Source organism: Lemur catta, chromosome 6 (genome assembly GCF_020740605.2).
Source record: "Lemur catta isolate mLemCat1 chromosome 6, mLemCat1.pri, whole genome shotgun sequence".
Taxonomy (NCBI): domain Eukaryota; kingdom Metazoa; phylum Chordata; class Mammalia; order Primates; family Lemuridae; genus Lemur; species Lemur catta.
This window is the reverse complement of record NC_059133.1, coordinates 31617723-31638279: the sequence shown is the minus strand read 5'-3', so window position 1 is coordinate 31638279 and position 20557 is coordinate 31617723. Positions and strand designations below refer to the sequence as shown.

General features: G+C 32.9%; 1 protein-coding gene across 1 annotated transcript in view; it reads right to left on the bottom strand.

Annotated features, from left to right (window-relative positions):
• Positions 1-286: 286 nt before the first annotated feature.
• The window catches only part of SLC6A15 (solute carrier family 6 member 15), a 28050-nt gene continuing 7779 nt past the window's right edge, over positions 287-20557 (bottom strand). Inside the window, exons 5-11 of the mRNA XM_045555219.1 lie at positions 16393-16503; positions 11366-11607; positions 10867-11059; positions 9225-9417; positions 6104-6263; positions 2773-2935; positions 287-1645 (exon numbers count right to left, since the gene is read on the bottom strand). Of these exons, the coding sequence (XP_045411175.1) occupies positions 1274-1645; positions 2773-2935; positions 6104-6263; positions 9225-9417; positions 10867-11059; positions 11366-11607; positions 16393-16503 (1434 nt within the window). The 3' untranslated portion in view covers positions 287-1273. The remainder of the gene's footprint in view (positions 1646-2772; positions 2936-6103; positions 6264-9224; positions 9418-10866; positions 11060-11365; positions 11608-16392; positions 16504-20557) is intronic.

Genomic DNA, 20557 nt, shown 5'->3' with positions numbered 1-20557 from the left:
AATTACAATTTTTTGCACCTCAAAGATAATAGTGACCCAGCAAGCAGCCAACACTGCACGTGGTTTCTTGGGAGACTATAAGTATTTTTTCCAGAATCATGAGACTACATTAGAGCACCATTTAACCATCATACTCTATGTTTCCTTTGTCTCTAAAGTGGTGGTAGCTCTTTTAATCACTCTCTTAATCCCACAAGAAATGTGATGATTAACGATTATAAAATGACTGAAATGCAAGATAATCCAGTTCAGGCGATACAAAGAAAATCAACGTGAGAAACAAACATCATTTTTAAATTTTGTTTATTTGTAGATTAAAATGTAATGCCATACAATTTTAACAATCACTTAAAAAAGGATTTATATTTGCATAAAACAGAAGCAAAACAGAAGTATATGAAATAAAATGCCATCTTGCTTCAAGTTTTCAAATCAGTACTTAAAAGTACTAATATACATCTATATACATTACAAGTATATTGTATAAATATACTATGAGTAATCTTGAAGCCACAATAAATATCAAGTAGGTTTTTAGGCACACGGCATAAGAAAAATGCAGAATCTGCATAATTCTTGAGAGTGCTGAGTGACTCACTCATAGATCATTTTCACACATTATTTTACACAAAATATACAGCCATCACTCACATGATTCTCAGTCACCTGTGAATTTTACCTTTCATCCCAGCATTAGTGCCTTCTTATTCTTTGATACTATTGCTCTGTACAGCTATTACATAGGAAAATATTTTGCAGTGTTTTTTCAGCTAATTGCCTAAGAAGGTATCAATGCTTCCGAAATAATTACAGCCTATCTACACAATATATTCATGAAAATGTGCTGAGGCACCAAATTACAGATCTGCTCATTGTAATACTGGAAGTTACCCTGAAGGCAAACTTATAAATGTTAAGGTATACCATTTTTGAATTGCCAATACTGTTAAACCCAGAAATTATTAGAAACTGAGGTAATACCTGTTTTAGAAATAGAAATGCTTGAAAATACACCAAAAGTACTTTTAAAAATCCTGACAAACATGAACCTCAGTCATTGTAAGCTTTGTCTGTAACCTTTTCTGCAGAAATGTAAACCAAAGAATCCAAAGGAATGCTGTAGTTGAATTGACATATACTGTTAGGAGTAAAGATCACAGCCATGGAACACCTGAGATCGCCCTCTGATAAGTGAAGCCTAATGCTTCTCTTAATAGAGCCAATGTTCATTGATGAAAATGAACCAAACAAAACACGCTGGGTTTCTCCCCAGCTACAAATCGGATTCTGGCATATCTGGCATATCTGCCATCAAGTACCCTATTCCGTACCGTCCATTGGGAGCAGTATCCAGAGTTGGTGATCCACTCTGTTTTCGGTAAATATTTTTACCAAAATTTGGAGATGACATCTCACTCGGTATCTTTCCATGAATGAGGCTTGCATCATCTCCCTCTAAGTTTACAGGCTCTTTCAGGACCCTTCCTCTCTTATAGGTCACAGATGCTAAATTACCAGAACTATCATCTATGAGGTTGCAGCGACGAACAATGAAGACTACTGGGACAGGGAGTATTGCGAGGACTATCAGAGCGATACAGACAACCATTCCCCATGTTGGATAGCTCAGAAATTCTTCAGATGCCTGTTAAAGGCAAAAAAAAATAATTATTAATAATCTGCCTTTCTCTGCACGCAAATCAAAAAATATATTTGTCTCAGGTTTGTAAGCCAAGAGACTGGGCTGGCTTTCTGACTTGCTCTGACCAATAGAAAGCAGCAGAAGTGACATTTACCAACTTCCAAGACTAAGCCTTAAAGGCCTTGCAATTTCTTAGAATGCTGCCCTGCCCTTAGAATGATGCTTGGAAGAAGCCAAGAATGAATGATGACCTAGAGAGAGCGAGCTCAGGTCTCCAAGCTGAATGCAGCTGCTTGAGTTAGCCCAGGCAAGACCAAAAGAAGAACTGCTCAGCTCACCCAGAAAGAACCCTAAGAAATAATAAATCAATGTTGCTTTTAGTCATTGAGTTTTGAGATAGTCTGTTATTAAGCAATAGATTAACTGTTAACTTGCACCATATCTTTCTAAACTCTGAAAATCTTAATTTTGAAGCACATCCAGCCCCAAGAAATTTGGTAAGAGATAACAGACTAGTTTATGCCTCAGTTGTGACTTTTTTATTATTATATAGAATAATAGGTCACAGGGTAAAGGTCAAATGTATCTCTGAAAAATAAGCATTGTGATTTTATAACAGCTAATATATATCTCATGATTATATCAAGTGGCTAATGCAGTTCATGAACAGAAATAAAAATAGTCATTGCTAATATAAAACAGTTAAAATACAACTTTACTTAAATATTTACTTAAAATTATGAAATTATGTTTACATGGTTAATACATATTTTGATTGTTATATAGTATCTGGGATACAATGTAATAAATTACATATTAACAGCATCTCTGGAGTTTAGATTAATATTTTCTAGAGTCAAAGGCCCAGTAATTTATTGGTTCATCAATGTTAAAATGAATAAATCTGCTTTAATAACGACAAGGTCAGTATTTCCCATGTGTTAAGGAAATTCACAGTGTATTTAAAAAATAATAGATGGTTGGGGTACAAAACATCTCAGGATCCTTCCATAAAAGCAACACCATTCATTAAACAGCAAAAAATACTGTGAAGAAAACAAAAGACAAATCCCTCTAAAATGGCTTTTTGTATACCCTTTTAAATCTAACTTCTTTATTTTGTATTTTACCTTATCTTCAATCCATGCATTATAGCCAGGAGGACTTAATCCCATATTCACCACGCTTGCTATTAGCAATGATAATAGCATTAAAGGAGAAATGTATTTCCACATATAGTAGTAATATCTGCTGGGAGCAAAGCCTAGCATATCTCTTAGGTCTTCCATAAACCTAAAAAAAAAAAAAAGAGAAAAGAAAGTATTTAATTATTCCTCAAGTTAACATTGTTATACCTTAAAAATGTGCATTGTATCAATGGCTTGACAAAAATTGAGTCATGAATACACTATGATATTTTATACTGAATCAAAAATTCACATTGATGATGACATAAACTAAGAAACCTTATAAAGTAAAATGAAACCAGTTAAGTACTATAATTTTTAATTTAGTGAAAACCCTCTTAAGCCATTATTGAAAAGTCTCCCCCTCTGATAATTTTATATTCTATGAACACATATTTGCAGTACATTAAAAATTCCTTGTCTCACTTTTTAGCATAGTAATAGTTTCTTAGTATCGTCAAATGTCCATAATCAGTGTTTATATTTTCTGAACTCGCCTTTCTTTTTACAGTATGGTTGTTTCAACTGAAAAAAGGTCCACATATAGTGACTAATTGATATGTCGCTCAAATCTATTTTTAATCTCTAGGTTCCTCCTCCATCTCTTTTTATGCTGCTCCAGAACATTAAGGGAGGGAAAACTAATTAAATAAGAGCATCTTCTATGTGAAAATTCTTACCTGCTTCTAAGATAAAATATGAACTTTGGAGACCAAAAAATTTCATTTCAAATCATAGTTCTACTATCTTTTAATGCATATTTTAGTCTTTCTGAGGTTCATTTTTGGCATTTTCCAAAAAGATAACTATAATACCTACCTTAAAGGGTTATTGTTAGGATCACAAACAATGAATGCAGAGCATACTACCTCACATGCAGTAGGAATTCAATAGATGAATTAGTAGTATTTTTCCTACTGTTGTTATAGCTATTATTGTTTAGGAACACTATTAAAAAGAAATATTCTCTACTATGCCTATCAAAAATGATGAACTGTCTAAATGGAAATTTAAATTATGAATGTATTTATTCACAGATTAGTCCAATAATAATATCAAATTCCATCATGGTGCAGGTTAGGAGCTATGAGTAGCTTGGCAGACTTTAGAGAAACATAGCTTTGAAATCAAGGTCCAGCTTACAGTTGTTGCTCTACAACTAAAAAATGTGTTCTCCTGTACAATAAGGGCCAATTTCCCATCTGTAATATATGGGTGACATTATTACCACAGAGTTTTTTTTTTTTTAAATAGACTTTAATTTTTCAAGAGCAGTTTTAGGTTCGCAGCAAAATTGAGCTGAAGGTATGGTGATTTCCTATACAGCTCTGACCACCATACATGCACAGCCTCCTCCATTAGCAACATCTTCCACCAGAGTGATACATGCAATTGTTACAATTGATTAGCCTACATTAACACAGCATTATCACTCAGAGTCCACAGTTTACATTAGGGTTCACTCTTGGTGTTGTACATTCTGTGGGTTTGGACAAAGGTATCATGATATCTATCCACCATTATAATATAATACAGTGTAGTTCCACTGTCTTAAAAATCCTTTGTGCTCCACCCATTCATCCCTCTCCCCAACCCCTGGTAATCATTGATCTTTTTACTTTCTCCATAGTTTTGCTGTTTCTAGAATGTTATATAGTTGGAATCATACTGTATGTAGCCTTTTTAGATTGGTTTCTTTCACTTAGTAATATGCATTTACATATCCTCTATGTCTTTTCATGGCTTGATAGCGCATTTGTTTTTAGCACTGAATAGTACTTCATTCTCTGAATGTATCACAGTTTATATATCCATTAACCTACCGAAGGTCATCTTGGTTGCTTTCAAGTCTTGGCAATTATGAATAAAGTTGCTATAAATATCTGTGGGCAGGTTTTTTTTTTGTTTTTGTTTTTGTTTTGTGTGTGTGTGTGTGTGTGTGTGTGGACATAAACTTTCAACTCCTTTGGATAAATACCAAGAAGCATGATTGCTTGATCATATGGGAAGAGTATGTTTCGTTTTATTACAAGCTGCCAAACTATCTTCTGAAGTGGCTGTACCATTTTGCATTCCCACCAGCAATAAAGGAGAGTTCCGTTCTGCACCCTCGCCAACAGTTTGTGTTGTCAGTGCTCTGGATGTCGGCCAAGCTAATAAGTGTATAGTGGTGTCTCATTGTTTTAATTTGCATTTCCCTGATGACATATAATGTGGAGCATACTTTCATGTGCTCATTTGCCATCCACAGAGTGTTTTTATAAGGCTTAAAAGTTAATGCATGTCAGACAGCTATTACTACTATTGCTTTATAGTACATGACTATTAAATTTAAGTTCCCCTACCCTTCCTGGCCTGGAGCTTGTGAAAGTCATTAAAAAAAAATTCTCTGAGCTTTGTTATAAAGCTCATTCAATACTGATAATGTTCTCTATGTTGCTTAAGAGGACCCTGGTCTCACTCTATGTGTACTCATTCCTACTTTACACAGCTATTGCAAGCTTGATGATCTTATTGCCTTTCAGTCCATATATGTGAATTAGAAACAATGACTTTAAAAATTATTGACAAAGCCTCCAAAGGTCTTTTTCCCCCCAGATATTACTTTTCACACAATCAGGTACATAATTCAGAAATGTGGGTATGTAGTGAATTTAAATAATGACTCCATATAAATATTAATAGGAAATTTGTGTACAGTAAATTATATATATATACACACACACACACATCTCAGGGTAGGATATATCATTTCCCAAATTTTCCTGTTACATAGGAATTATAACATACACATTTCTCTCATAAAACAATTTAGCAGAATAATTAGGAGATAGGCTTTAAAGTTAAACAGAAATGGGGCTATGAATCCCAGGTTTCCTGCTGCCCAGGTATGTGATGAGCAAGTCAGTCTGCATCTCTCTAAACCTGATTTTCCCCATCTGTGAAATGCAGATAACAACAATAACTCAAAAGAACCTAAGGTTCTTGGAATATAGCTAATACTCACTAGATCTTGGAAGTTACTATTTCATAACCAGAATTAAACCAAAGCTGCAGAATTGTTAGACATTACAATCTACACAATTCTAATTACCCAACAGAAGAATATACTTGACTAAAATTGTTAAATGAATAAGAGCCTGCAAAGGATTTGATTTTGTAAAGAATTTTTCCCTCTATTCATTTTCCTCTTCTTCTAAATGAAATAGGTATCAATAATTGGTCTTTTCAAAATAGAGATGAAAAATGAATGCATAAAAGCAAATATACTTACTTATCTATGCCATAAACAAAACATACAGCAATATTCTCCAAAATGACTACAATTAGCAGAGGCAGTGTAGCAGAATAATCGTCAAACATTGTAACAAAGTAATTTCCAGAACGCTGCACAAATATCAGGCCAATACTAAATGCCAGAAGACAACAAATAACTGGAATAAAGGAATAAATCAAAAAATTAGCCCTTATTCAAAGTCATGTCTTTAAACCTTTATTATAAATTATTATATTCACACATGTTATAACATGTCAGTTATATAAATAGGCAATACTTCTTCTGATACTATGGAACGTATTTGAGGTTAAGTTACCTGGGTTTAGCCCATCTTTAATATAAATTCATTGTAAGACAGTAACTCATCTCCCTAAGTTTATTTACCAAGCGCAGTGAATGAAGCAAAATTGAGAGAAAAGTTTAAAAATATAAATGTCAATACCCTGCTTCTCTTATTAATAGCAAAGATACTTTTTCAGGCAGCAAATATTCATAGGTCATTGCTACTTCAAAAACATCCTATAGAAGTTGAAATCCATATGGGATATTTGAATTAGTAATGAGACTAATGTGGTTTATAAGATTGTGAAACATATATATTGTTATATTTTATGGAATATGGTTAATTTTAAAGTGTAACTGAAAAAAATCTGATCAGACCTAGCTACAGCACCATTTAACATTTATATATTAATATTTATCTTGCCTGAAGAGATTAGTTTGGAAAGTAATTATGACAGAGTTGAGCAATCTGATTATCCGAGCAGTATCTAAGAAGAGTCATCTAAAAGGAGTTTCCCAAGTAATATTTAAGAAACAGATGTATACATTTCTGACTAGCTACCATTAACATAAAAATTTAGGTTTTTGGAATCCATATAATGTTCCCATATTTTTGGTAGTCTCGCATCTTTATTAGCAGAGAAGCTCTCAAAAGTAAAAGATGACTGTGTTGTATTTTTCAACCACATTTTAACTGAATGAGTAAAACTGAAAGAAGAAGAGTAGGTGATGGCAGTTCAGGAGAGGAGAAAACAGACATCCATGGATTCAATCATACGAGGAATCCCTAGCAATTCAATTAAGTATGGGTTACTTTAAGCCATTACCTCCATCTCTTAAGCACCATGCTAGTGGTATGAGTTACATCACACAGAAATTATATCATATCTAAACATAGAATGTAGAAAAAGAAAAGTAACATTCATTTGGGAGTCTACTGTTTATTAAATTTAAATGCTTATCACAATATAAAATAAATACTATTTCACTTAATTTTTATAACATCACAACTGAACAACGTATTGCTATCTTCATTCGACAGATGAGGGAAATGACCCTGAGGAATATGTCTCAGATTGGAAGTAGCAGAGCTTGGATTTGCACCTAAGTCTGACTCTATAGTCTGTGTTCACTCTCCCCTAATTAGTTTGTAGTATAAGGTAAATATGAAGAAAATATATTCTAGGTAGCATAGACAGTAAGAGTTTTGTTGGAGATGCAAGAGAAAAAGATACTGAGTAATTCACTGATCTAAGTCTTACTGTACTGCAGAAGAAAAACACACCTAACAAAGATGATGAGGTAACATTTCATTGAAGTCAAATATGACTATGACTTGAAGTATAGGTATGATTCCATAAGACAGGAAACGAGGCAAGACGGTACATTCCCCTTTGCTCTTTCCAAATAAGTCTTCCAGTAGAGGTCAGCAAATACTACCTGTACACTGTTACTTTTCCTTTAATTTTGCAAGCCCTTTACTATGGGAGGGGATGGTTTAGACATGGGAGGCAAATATAAGAATTGCAAAGATGACTTTAGCCTCCATGTCAGGCAGGATATTGATAATGATATGAAGAAGTAGAAGTTGCTTTCTGGTATAAGATAAAGAAGTTTCTCATTTTTGTTCAGCTAAGTGGAGGATATACAGGGGATCTCCAGAAAGTATCCAGCCATTGTTAATACAAGAAGAATGATTACGTGGCTGGATACTTTCCGGACAGCCCTCATATAGCTATAAATATTTAACAGACTGCTGAAGTTAACTTGTTTTACACACACACACACACACACACAAATGCACACATACAGACACCCTTAGCAGAGCACCTAGTGATAACAGTATATATTTAAGAGTTATTAACACATAAATTACTAAATGTTTCACAGCTAAAAAAAGAGCCTTGGGGAGCTTGCACACCACTGTGCAGTGATCAAGATCACCGATACATTTTTCATCCAATCTTATTTTACATCACTTAATAGTATTGTTCCTGTACTCTGGTCTGGATAACTTCCTTACTGTTTCCTTTACCTCCATTTACGTGTATTTACTAAAGTTGTCTTCTGACCCCTGAGAAAACCTTATCTCTTTCCAATTCAATTTCCATCTCATTCTCTGATGGTTGCATCATATACTTAGATGACTTAGGCTTTTCTGAAGTCTTATAACATGCAAAATCTCTATTATGCTGTCTATCAGTATATTACATGATATAAATCATAAGCTAAATCTTAATATTAGCACTATTATTTTTGAAGAAGAGGTGCTTTTATATCTCTTTATCTCTCTTATAATTTATTTTGTATCCTTTATATCTCATAAATGCAAGGATGATGTAATACAAAACTGGTACGTTAATAATCACTTGCAGATTGGACATATTAAGAATCATCCATATTGATAAATTGTTTTCTACCTAGAGACATTAACTGCTAGTAAATTACAATTGCTATTGTATATGAGAACTGGATTTAGCCATATCATTTTCAACTATGCACTTTTTGGATAGGAGTGCTGCATCTGAACTGCTCTATTTATAATTATTTGACTTGTTTACAAAATCATACATGAACATTTTTATAACTATTCTAGTGTTAGTAATTACTATTATTAAATTGTAAAAGAATAAATGATCATTAGGAATAATTAAATATAATTTAATTAAATATATCCATGAGATATAAATAGGTATATAAATAAAACAATAATAAATAGTAAGAGACATTAATAAAACCCCAAACAGAACACATTCCTGTTTCCATCTCTAATCTTTCATCAGGAATAAAATGGGCTGTATCAGTTATCAGAAAAGTCAAATATGTAAAAACTCACCAGTAAGAATTTCTTTCCTCACTTTGAAAGTGTCCACCACAGGTGTGATGATCCCTTCAATGGTTCCAAACATGCTGCCAAGGCCTAGATTTACCAGCATGAGGAAAAACATCACTGACCAGAAGGGAGATGCAGGGAAATGTGTCATCGCTTCTGTAAAGGCAATAAAAGCTAAACCAGTCCCCTGAACAGCCTGTAAAATATCCAACATAGCAACATGAATACAGAGCAATATTAAGTAATAGCTCTACATATCACTTACAAAGGGGAAAAAAAATCTGTGCATAAATGGCCAGGAGCTACAGGAAATAAGCATGCTGACATCAGCCTTTAACCTGATAGATTGGTCATATTCTTATTCTCAGAACGCAGATTCAGTTAGATAAAGTAGATCCAAATAATAAAACTCTGTTTAGAATTATTAGAGAACACAATTATATTGTGTACTAAATATTTCACAAGGATCCTAGAATGATATATTAAATAATACATAATATTTTTGGTTCTGTTAAAGCTTATGAATGTGAATAATAATTTATTATCACAGATACATAAATACAAATATATATACAACTATTTCTGGTCCATATATAGAGATAAAAAATATTTAGTATTACCTTACCTCAAAGTAGCTAAATCAGTTGGTATAGAGAAAATATATACTAAGAATAATCAACTTGTTTTATTTAAAAGAAAAATGCTAATGCCAAATAAGAGCATGTGAATAGAATAGATGATAAAAAGTCAATTTTCAATCTAAAAAAATACATCTTTATCTTTTTTACTTCTGATATTTCTACCTTCCTGCTAAAAAAAATTTGGGCTGATATGCTGATTTTCATAATTCAAGAGACAGTGAATTTCCAGTCAAAATTGATAATAAAATGGATAAAAGACAAATATTCCAGTTGGCAGAATGGAAGGGGATCACTAGCAAATATTAGCATGAGTTTATTTTTGTATAAGTATCACAAATATTGAGTTCTAAAATAACAACTTACTTTTCCTAAGAAACTGTACCTCTAACCAGAGGTACCTCTTCAAAGTTTTATATTAATGATGACAATACCCATAATTTCCTGCACATGATTCTTTATCCTTATTGTCAAGTATAGTTAGCTATCTTTAAGCAAATGATAAATGGTCAATTTCTTCATTATATTTTCCTTTTTGACAGTGGTAGCTAATGTATTTATTAATGTTCACCTATTTCTTGTTTAATAAAATATATGAAAGTGGCTAAAAAAAGGACTAGATCATGACTTTTTGAACACGACTATTAATATGGCCATTTCAGATACTATCCATGCATCAAAGCAATTATGCAATGCATGTTAATGAGTCATAATTCAAATGCTGTATTAAATAGTTTACCAAGAAAAGTATCAGACTAATCATCATTCTAAATCACTTTATTTATATTCATATTTTAAATTATTGTGGCTCATTCAATGAAATTACTTTTTAAAATAAATTAAATCTTTATGATTTAAGAAAACACATTCTCTAAAATGAAGCATGTGAATTTTGAAACAGCATAATCTTCCTTATTTTAAAGGCCATTTTCCTAAAAGAAATCTCCTGGATAATGCATATTTTAACTGAATGAGAATTATTTTATTGCTCAAACATTTTTACTAACTTTATTTAGCTCATCTTCAATTTGACAGGAATTGAGATGAAGAACAGGAAACTCTTCTTCTTTTACTTTTTGGATGATGTCATAAACTAAATGATAATCTTCTTCAGTAACAGCTGAAAGGTTGATATGATGGGGAATAATTTCCTGACTAATGTTCCCCATTTTTAAAAATTTTATGATCATTTCTGAATTTCTGAAAAATAGAACAACGTATGAGTGAGCACTTAAGAGTTCTTTGGTGTATATTTTTCTATACAATTATGCCATCAAAAACTAATGAATGTGGAAAGTTCCCAACACAAAGAAATGATAAATGTTTGAGGTGACAGATATCCCGTTACACAGATTTGATCAGTACATATTGTATGCTTGTGTTACGCTATCACATATACCCCATAAATATGTACAACTATTACGTATCCATAAAAAGTTTTAAAATTAAAAAATTTTTAAAAAATTAAAGTAAGGGAAAAAAGCTAATGGAAATTAATATCCATACTGTGCAATGCATTTTTCATTTATGACATTTGCTTTGAATCCCAGAACTGCAAACACCACCAATGTTGCCAGGACAGAAGTGAAAAAATTGATGAAGGACACCAAGACAGCATCAAAGTGGCAGTTGTTGTCTCTTTTGTTGTAGCTTGAAAAGGCAATGACGCCACCAAATCCCAGACCTAAGGCAAAGAACACCTGAGTAGCAGCTTCTCTCCAAACCTTGGGCTCCAGCATTATTTCAAGCTGTTTAAAAATAAACACAATTGAAATCAGTTAAAAAATAATATTTCAGAATAATTCATTTATATAGAATTAATCCTATTGTTTAAATATATTACAATGATATTTGTGTGCCCAAAGTTTATTTAAATCTGAAGGATAATCCTTCTTAAACAGAAAGAAACATTTTTTTAATTTCAGAAAGAAACCATATGAATAAGAAAGACTATCAGGCTTTTACATGGAGATTTTACGTACATGGAGATTTTCTAGTGATATAGAAATTTTTAAATATTTTAGGACAACTCATCAAAGGACTATATGAAAGAGAAATTAATTATCTTCAATTATTTCCCATTGTATCTTTTTTCTAAAGCAAAATAAATCAATTAGCTATAAAAGTTAAATAATTACTTCATGAATATTCTTAAGTTTTGTGCTTTCTAGTGTCAATCCAATGGTTGAAGGAGGTAACAATTATGAACTTGGTAGAGTTGATCTATTTGTGCTTTGCATATTTGCATATGTATTATTCATTTATTCAAAAGTTCACTGAAAGCTTTTTCTTTGAAAATAGAAGGAATGTAGCTATATTATCTATAAGATAACCTTTCAGATCCAAAGTGTTAATGTACTGAATCTGTGCTGAACACATATTTCAAGTAATTGTGCTTTACTTTTTAGATAAATTTTAACTGTATATAATCAAAACTTTTAACTGAAACAATTAACTTAGTCGCACCTGACACTGACTTCAATAAATAGTTAAGTTCAATTTCAGTAATAATAGTATTTAAATTAGCATTTTATCTCTTTTCACCATTACAATTGCCTTTATTGGGAGCAATGTCAAACGTGGCTAAGAACACAAGTTCCACAGAGAGTTTCGGATCTTGATTCTGCCAATTAATAATGTAAAAATAGTGCAGCCTAGGGCAAATGATATATCCTCCTTGACTTTCAGCTTCCTCAACAGAAAGATGGAAGTACAAGGAGTGTATTACTTACCATAGTGCCTACCATACTCTAAGTGCTCAATAATTGATGACATGTATGAACTATAGTGGCAGACACACTGATAAGCACTTTGTATGGTTTATGTCACTCAATATTCACACCAGCCCATGAAGTTGTTGCTACTGTTATCTGAGTCTTAAAACGGTTAAGTAACCTGCCTAAGGTTAGACAGTAGTTCTGGAGTAGAAAGGAAATATGAACACATATAAACTCCAAAATCCATGTTCTTTTAAATATTATTTTAGGAGGAATAAATTCTATTGTTCTATAACACTGTAGGATGACTATAGTTGAAGATAATATATTGTTTCAGATAGCTACAAGGACATTGAATGTTCCCGTCACAAAGAAATGATAAATGTTTGAGATGATGGATATGCTAATTACCCTAATCTGATCACTATACATTTTTTGAGATTAGATATATAAGGTTTTTTTTAACTTTTTTTTAATTTCAATATGGTGTTTTGGTTACATGGTTTGCTTTTGTACTGCTTGAGTCAAAATTATAAGTGTGCCCATCACCTAGACAGCGTACATTGTACCCATTAGGGATGATTTCACCAATTCCCTTCTCCGCCCTCCCCCTCCCACCTGCATGATTTCCATTGAATTTTACTTCCACCTGTGTGCATGAGTGCTGATCAGTTAGTTCCAATTTAATAGTAAGCACATGTGATGTTTGTTTTCCATTCTTGCAATACTTAGGAAGATGGTCTCCAGTTCCATCCACATTGTTGCAAAAGGTATTAATTCATTGTTTATGGCTGAGTAATACTCCATGGTGTACATACATATTTTATTAATCCACTCATGAATTGATGGGCACTTGGATTGATTACATATCTTTGTGATTAAGAATGTGCATTCTAGTGCAAGTAGTTTTTGTTTTTATTTTTGTTTGTGATAAAATGACTTATTTTCCTTTGGGTAAATACCCAGTAGTGGGATTGCTGAATCAAACGGTAGGTCTACTTTTAGTTCTCTGAGGAATCTCCATACTATTTTCCATAGAGGTTGCATTAGTTTGCAGTCCCACCAACAGTGTGTAAATGTTCCTTTCTCTCCACATCCATATTGGCATCTGTTGTTTTGGGACTTTTTAATAAAAGCCCTTCTCACTGGGCTTAGGTGACATCTCATTGTGGTTTTGATTTGCATTTCTCTGATAATTAATGACGTTGAGCATTTTTTTCATACGTTTTATTGGCCATTAGTCTATCTTCTTTTGAAGAGCTTCTGTCCATGTCTTTTGCTTACTTTTTAATGGGGTTGTTTGATTTCTCTCTTGCTGATTTGCTTGAATTCTTTGTAGATTCTTATTATTAGCCCTCTATTGGATACATAGCATGTGAATATTTTCTCATGCTGTGTAGGTTGTCTGTTTGCTCTGTTGCTTGTTTCCTTGGCTATGCAGAAGCTTTTTAACTTAATCAAGTCCGATTTATTTACTTTTGTTGGTGCTGTAAATTGCCCTTGGGGTCTTCTTCATAAATTCTTTGCCTAGGCCGATATCTAGAAGAGTTTTTCCAGCATTTTCTCCTAGAATTCTTATGGTTTCATATCTTAGATTTAAGTCTGTTATCCATCTTGAATTAATTTTTGTGTTGGTGAGAGATATGGATCTTGTTTCAATCTTCTACATGTGGCTATCTAATTTTCCCAGCATCATTTATTGAATAGGGATCAAATACTAGAATTTATTGCTTCAATTAATTTTAGTTATTCAAATCTATGAAATATGCTTACCAAACATAATCATGATTATCTTTATAATTTATGAACAGTTAACCAAGATACACATATTGTTTATTGACCATTACTACGTTACCATTCTGTGACTAATGCTGATTACTAAAATACACTCAACCGTCTATCTCTACTTTACCCACTAGATGGCAGAAAAACACCTGCTTATTAAAGATATTCAGGTTACTTCTAATTTCTAAACTAAATCTCCATTAGCTGTTTCAGGAGTATCTGGGTGTTTAGGTACTTTCTTCCCTATATAAACAATGTAAATTAAAAAGTAATTTATAACTACTTTTCATTCTTATATTAGCTATCACATCCTACGGTGATCTAACAAAGCATCTTATCAACCGCCAAAGAAAAGTGGGTTAAAGAAAAAAATAACATTTTGTTTTATTTTATTTTTGTAGAGACAGGGTCTCACTTCGTTGTCTCAAACTCCTGGCCTCAAGGAATCCTCCAACCTCGACCTCCCAAATTGCTTGGATTATAAGACCATGTCTGGCTTAAAAAATAACAGTTTAACAGTGATCCCTAGGTCACGTAAAAATGTTAATTTATGCTGCAGTTTTAAATACTGGGACCATGAAAATTATTATATCAAAGTTTTTAAATTCTAAAGTATCTACTTAAGTTAAAATGTTTAGAATTGTGTCACAAGCAATTGCCAATTTAGAAAGAGAATATATTCCAGAAATTTACACAGAATTTCCTTGTCTTGAACTCTGAAAATATTTTTTTCAATGTTATAAATGTATTTTTGGTCATTAAGTATGGCTCATTTGAAGCAAATTTAAATTATAACATGGCTGACATTTATAAATCTTAACTAGTTATTCACTAAGGAGAAGTTCCAGCAACTCTAAATGTTAAACAGGACTTTTGGACTAACCGAGAAAACCAGACACCAATGTCAGCATTTTTGCTACTACAGAATGAATACCAACTCAAAACCAGACACACAAAGAACACAGCTTCTTTTAGGCAGCATCAAGGCAGCTGCCAGGAGTGACAAAGAATTCCAAAGAAGCTAATCCCTTCTGCTCAAATCTCACAGCACAATGCTGGCTGCACATTCATCCTTCAGATAACTCCCAATTTGTAATTTTATGTTTGCCTATGATAGTACCAGCAAACTAATAATGAAGTGCAACTTCATTTTAGTGAATAGCAAAAACTACATACACCCCCAAATTTATTTTTGTTTCCTGTTAAATCAATATAACAAGTTATAATTAAGCCCACAGTTATGATTAACCAGTTTCTATGTGCCCAGTGTTGAGTTCAGCTCTACTAAGTTGAATGAGAGCATAAATTCTGAGCCCCCTATGAAGTCTACTAAGAATTTTCCTAAAATGTATATACATCTATAAAAGTTACAGAACTTCCCAAACTGACCACTGTAAATATTATTCCACAAGGTATAAAACCTCAAAACAAAACTAAAACAAGAAAACACTGATTTTCTCTGAGACAGTATTTTAGAATACACTAGGGTTCTTAACCTGGGTCCATGGATTTTAGGTTATCTGTGAATCTCCTGCCACACTAAACAAATTAATATGTTCATTATTTTTTTCTGGTAAGAACATCTGATTGTCAATTTTTCAAAGGGATTCATGACACAAAAAGGTTAAGAACCACCAAAATACAGGGAAAAAGTAAATGAAGATTGAAAAGTTCTAAAATTAAATCAGTGTAAAAATTGGGAGTTAATTTATTATAAAAGAGGAATTTTTGAAGTTGAAATACTGATAGTCTTACTCTAAAGCCAAGATGGGATGTTTAAAAATGGAGATAGATGGATGTAATTTTATAAATTAATACATAATGTATATTTTACATATATATATACACACACACACACACACATAAAAGCTCTGGTTTTTCTAATCTGGTTAACATAACTATTAAATATAACTTAAAAGTTGAATGCACATATATTAGAACAATTAGCCCATAAATCTAGTTGTAGAAACATTTCAACAATAAACATACTGCTTTCATCATCATAGCCTTCAATAGAAATATGGTACATACCTTAGGGGTAAACATGTGGCGGATGCCATCAATTGAACCATTTAAAAGGAGTACTCTGATTAGGAAGCATATAAGTACCACATATGGGAACAGAGAACTAAAATACATGATCTACAAAGAAAGAAAAATAAAGTAAGTGAGACACAATGACAACTATATTCTTTTTCTCAAAGTTAAGACTGTATGTGTTCTACTCTATACATTGACATTCATTGTTTTTATAGTATGATTAATAATACTATTAGTAACTTCTAAAGCTGTCTTTTAAGAATGGCTTATTAGTCTTGATTCAGTCTTATTTAAGATCCTATTGGAGATATAATGGAAAATAAGAAAACTTTATTTAATCACCATTGAAATAATCCATAGGTATGGTGTAGCTTGAATAGTGTTGATTCTTTACAGTTCATAAAACAAGCAATATTTAAGGCAAAGATAAATGGGCACTAACTCCCTAACAAATTCCTACTCTTATTGCTTTAAGTAGCAAAAAAAAAAAAAAAGTTCTTTTTTTCTTTTAACCAAAGATATATCATGATTCTGTAAAACTTCCAAAATAGAGTAGTCCCTATGCTACGTTTCCTTCAGAACCGGAACAAATAAGCATGTAAAGGTTTTGCCTGCTGCTTCAGCAATTTTCAATTTTCACCATTAAATTAAACAATTCAGAAAACATTTATCAGAGAAAAGGAACTATCCTACCCAGACATTCACTGCATCCTTGACATCTTCATATGGAGGCCTAATAGTAATAGGTCCCTAGAATGTTTCAGGTCCAGAGGGGAACTTCTGAATTTCCCCCAAAGCTGTTCGCATTCATCTGCATTTCAAAAAATGGCCACACTTTCCATTCAGTTGGTAAAGTCAAACATCTAGAAGTCCTGGACTATTCATAATATTCTCTTAACTGGTGTTCTGGCTCCCACTCAGGTTACATCATTCCCTGCTTAAAACACTCCAGGAATTTCTAATGCCGTTGGAGTAACATGCAAACTCTTCCCTCTGGCCTGCCTGCCCACCACTCTCCTCCCTCTTCTCAGCTCTAGGCCCTCAGGCTCTTGCTATCTAGTGAGACTACCCGGCTCAGCCAGCCTAAGGGGCTGAGCAGGGCTGCCGCCTCCTTCAGAAACACCTCTCCCTCACCTGCACATGACTTGCTCCACCTTCTTATTTCAGTCTCACCTGCATTTTCCTTCTGAGGTCTTCCCTGATCACTCAAAAAACAAGGCTGTGCCTTTTTCTGTTCTATCTGTCCCATCTGCCCATGAACCCTCAATAATATTATTACCTTGTTTTGTTTTTTTGACAGTACTTAGCACTGCTGGAATTTTTTTATGTATGTCTTTCCCCATTTATTTCATTGTCCTCTACTGGAATATAAGCTCTGTGAGGGCAAGGGCTTTTTCTCTCCTGTTCACTACCATATCCTTCACACTTAACACCATTGCTGGCACATAGTAACCATATAATATGTATCTGTAGAAGGAAGGAATGGAAGGAGGATGGGAAAAATAGAGGAAAAACTGCCATAGCAGAGGATGGCTCAGGGCAGGTAAGAGATATTGAATGCAATAATAACTACAAACAACATAAACATAATACAACTATTTATACTTTCTCTATAGTTTTACCCACTTAAGAATCATATTTAAACATGTGAAATACTCTAAGGAAAAAGTTACTGTTATGGCTAAAACCTCAGTATACTTAAAAATCAGTATTTTTAAAATCAATTATATTTTAACTTAATTAGTTGTAACACACTTTTTCCAACCATTTCAAATTGCTTTAGTTATTTGATTACATTCTTTACTCATAATTCTTGATTTTTAAAATTTTTTTAAAAAAAATCAGGATGCTTTCAGGTGGAGTACCTTTTTTTAATTCTCCCTGCCTACTTTTAACATTCATTAAATTTGTCAGGTGCCTTGATCCCACTTGCATTAAAGTTATCCTCTTTCTGACTCTTCTTTACAAATATTGAGGCCAGCCAGAAGCATATATTCACTTTTGCACTAGCTTATCTTTTTGTTTTTTTTTAACAGAACTCAAATTTGCTGCCTTATAAGTGATTTAAATGACTTCCATTAATCCTACTTATATTAAAAGCAAAAATGAAGGTTACACATTAAAATAGTCTGGATAGGTTGATTATGATATATCATTTTTATTTTACATTTATATTTTCCCTATACTTTTATTTATTTTATTTTTGTATTTTAAATATAGCTTCAAATTGAACACTAAGAGAAGAAAAGATTCTTCTTGGATTGTTATTTCTCTAGGCTAAACAACTCTAACTATCCTTAATATGTCCCTCTTCCCCATGTCTCAAAAACCAACTGATCACCAAACCCAGTTGATTCTACCAAAGAAACCTTACATCTGTCCTATTGTTTCCATCATCAATTACATGTTGCCTTTCACTATGAAAATAGTTTCCTGCTCATCTTGCCTCCAGATTCTGTCAGCTTTCCTCTGCATCCCAGAAATTCATCATCCACACTACTGCCAGAGTGATCTTTCTAAAGATCTGGTGGTATCACTGAACTACTAAAAACTCCTCAAGTGTTCCACACTGTTTGCTAGGTAACAGCCCAACCTTTTTATCACTGTCCTTTGATATCTACAATTAACTTATATTTTGTGCTTCATATCCTACCGGCTGTGCAAATGCTATGTAAAAGCCACACAGGAGTACTCAGCAATCGTTGAGCTTTGCACCTGTTGTTTTCTATGCTTACAACATTCTCTCTCTGAAATTTCTGGCGAACTCCACCTCAGCCATCAAACCCTAGCCAAAAAGTTCTCTCTTCTGTGAAGCCTTCTTCCAAATCCAGGTTAATTTCGATTGCTGCCTCTATGCTATCATGTACTTTATTATATGCCTCTATTACTGCACTTGATATGTTGTAATTATCTGCCTTACCCATTAGATTATGGCTTCTATGAGGACAAAGACTGTGACCTATTAATATATGCATATCTACCAGTGCCTGACATATAGTAGATACTCAGAAATATTGTATATTAAGAGAGGATTTATAGGAATTTGTTTTCCTTCCTGTACATATTTCCTAAAAATGTTTATTCTGCAGTATTTTTAAAATTATATACCAATTATATGATCAGGCTTATTTCAGTTTTCATTTATTCAACAAATATTTGACTTCGGAACATTTCAATCATATAACATAGAGAAAAATAACGGTCAAGATTTTAACCACTCAAGTGGTATAACAAGGTCACACCTCAATTTTATTCTTCTTTGCACAGGGAAAAGGACAATATATTTAATTATTAAATCCTACTATTTAAAAAGATGTATCTTAAAAGTCACCACTTTACAGATATATCTGTGTGATTTTTAAATACAAACTCTTTGCATTTATTCATATGGCTGTAATCTTACACTATAGTAGTTACATAACATTATTAAAAATGGGTGAATTTCAACCTAACTGGCTATGTGTACCCCAAATACTTTCCCCTTACCACACTTTGTTTTATGCCATGCTACCTGAAATTATTTTATGAGTTTGTTTATTATTTGCTGCCTTTGCCATTGGAATAGAAACTCCATGAGGACTGGCATGTTATCTACCTTGTTTATTGCATTATGTCCGGAACTAAATGTTTACTACAAGCATACACTCAGAAAGAGTCACTATTTTTGAGTATTTCATAGCCTAGTTTTAGCTCTGCCTGTCATTCATCAGTTGTTTAATTCTGGCCAATTATTTATTTTTCCTAAGTTTGTCAATTTTATAGAAAACTGGGGATGAAACATGCAAATCATCTGGCTGCTATAAAGATTGGACAAGCTAATGTATGCAAAATACTTAGCACAAAAGTAACAATAGCAAAATAGTATTAGTAGAAAATATTACCTTAGAATTAGAAGAAAGCTTAGAGTGTCTCATTTCTATCCTTCATCTGTAAGCATCCCCCCAAGAGATGGCTGTAACAAGGGGTCATGCCAGCTGTTTGACCACCTCCAATGATGCTGAGTTCTCTACCACTGAGGCAATTAATTTCATTGTTCCCAGTTTGATTCCTGAAAGGTATCTTTTTCGTTGAAGATTTACTGCCACCCCACCACCCACCATGATCCCCAATATTTGATATAGTTCCGTTTTCTGTGGCTACACAGAACAGCCTTATT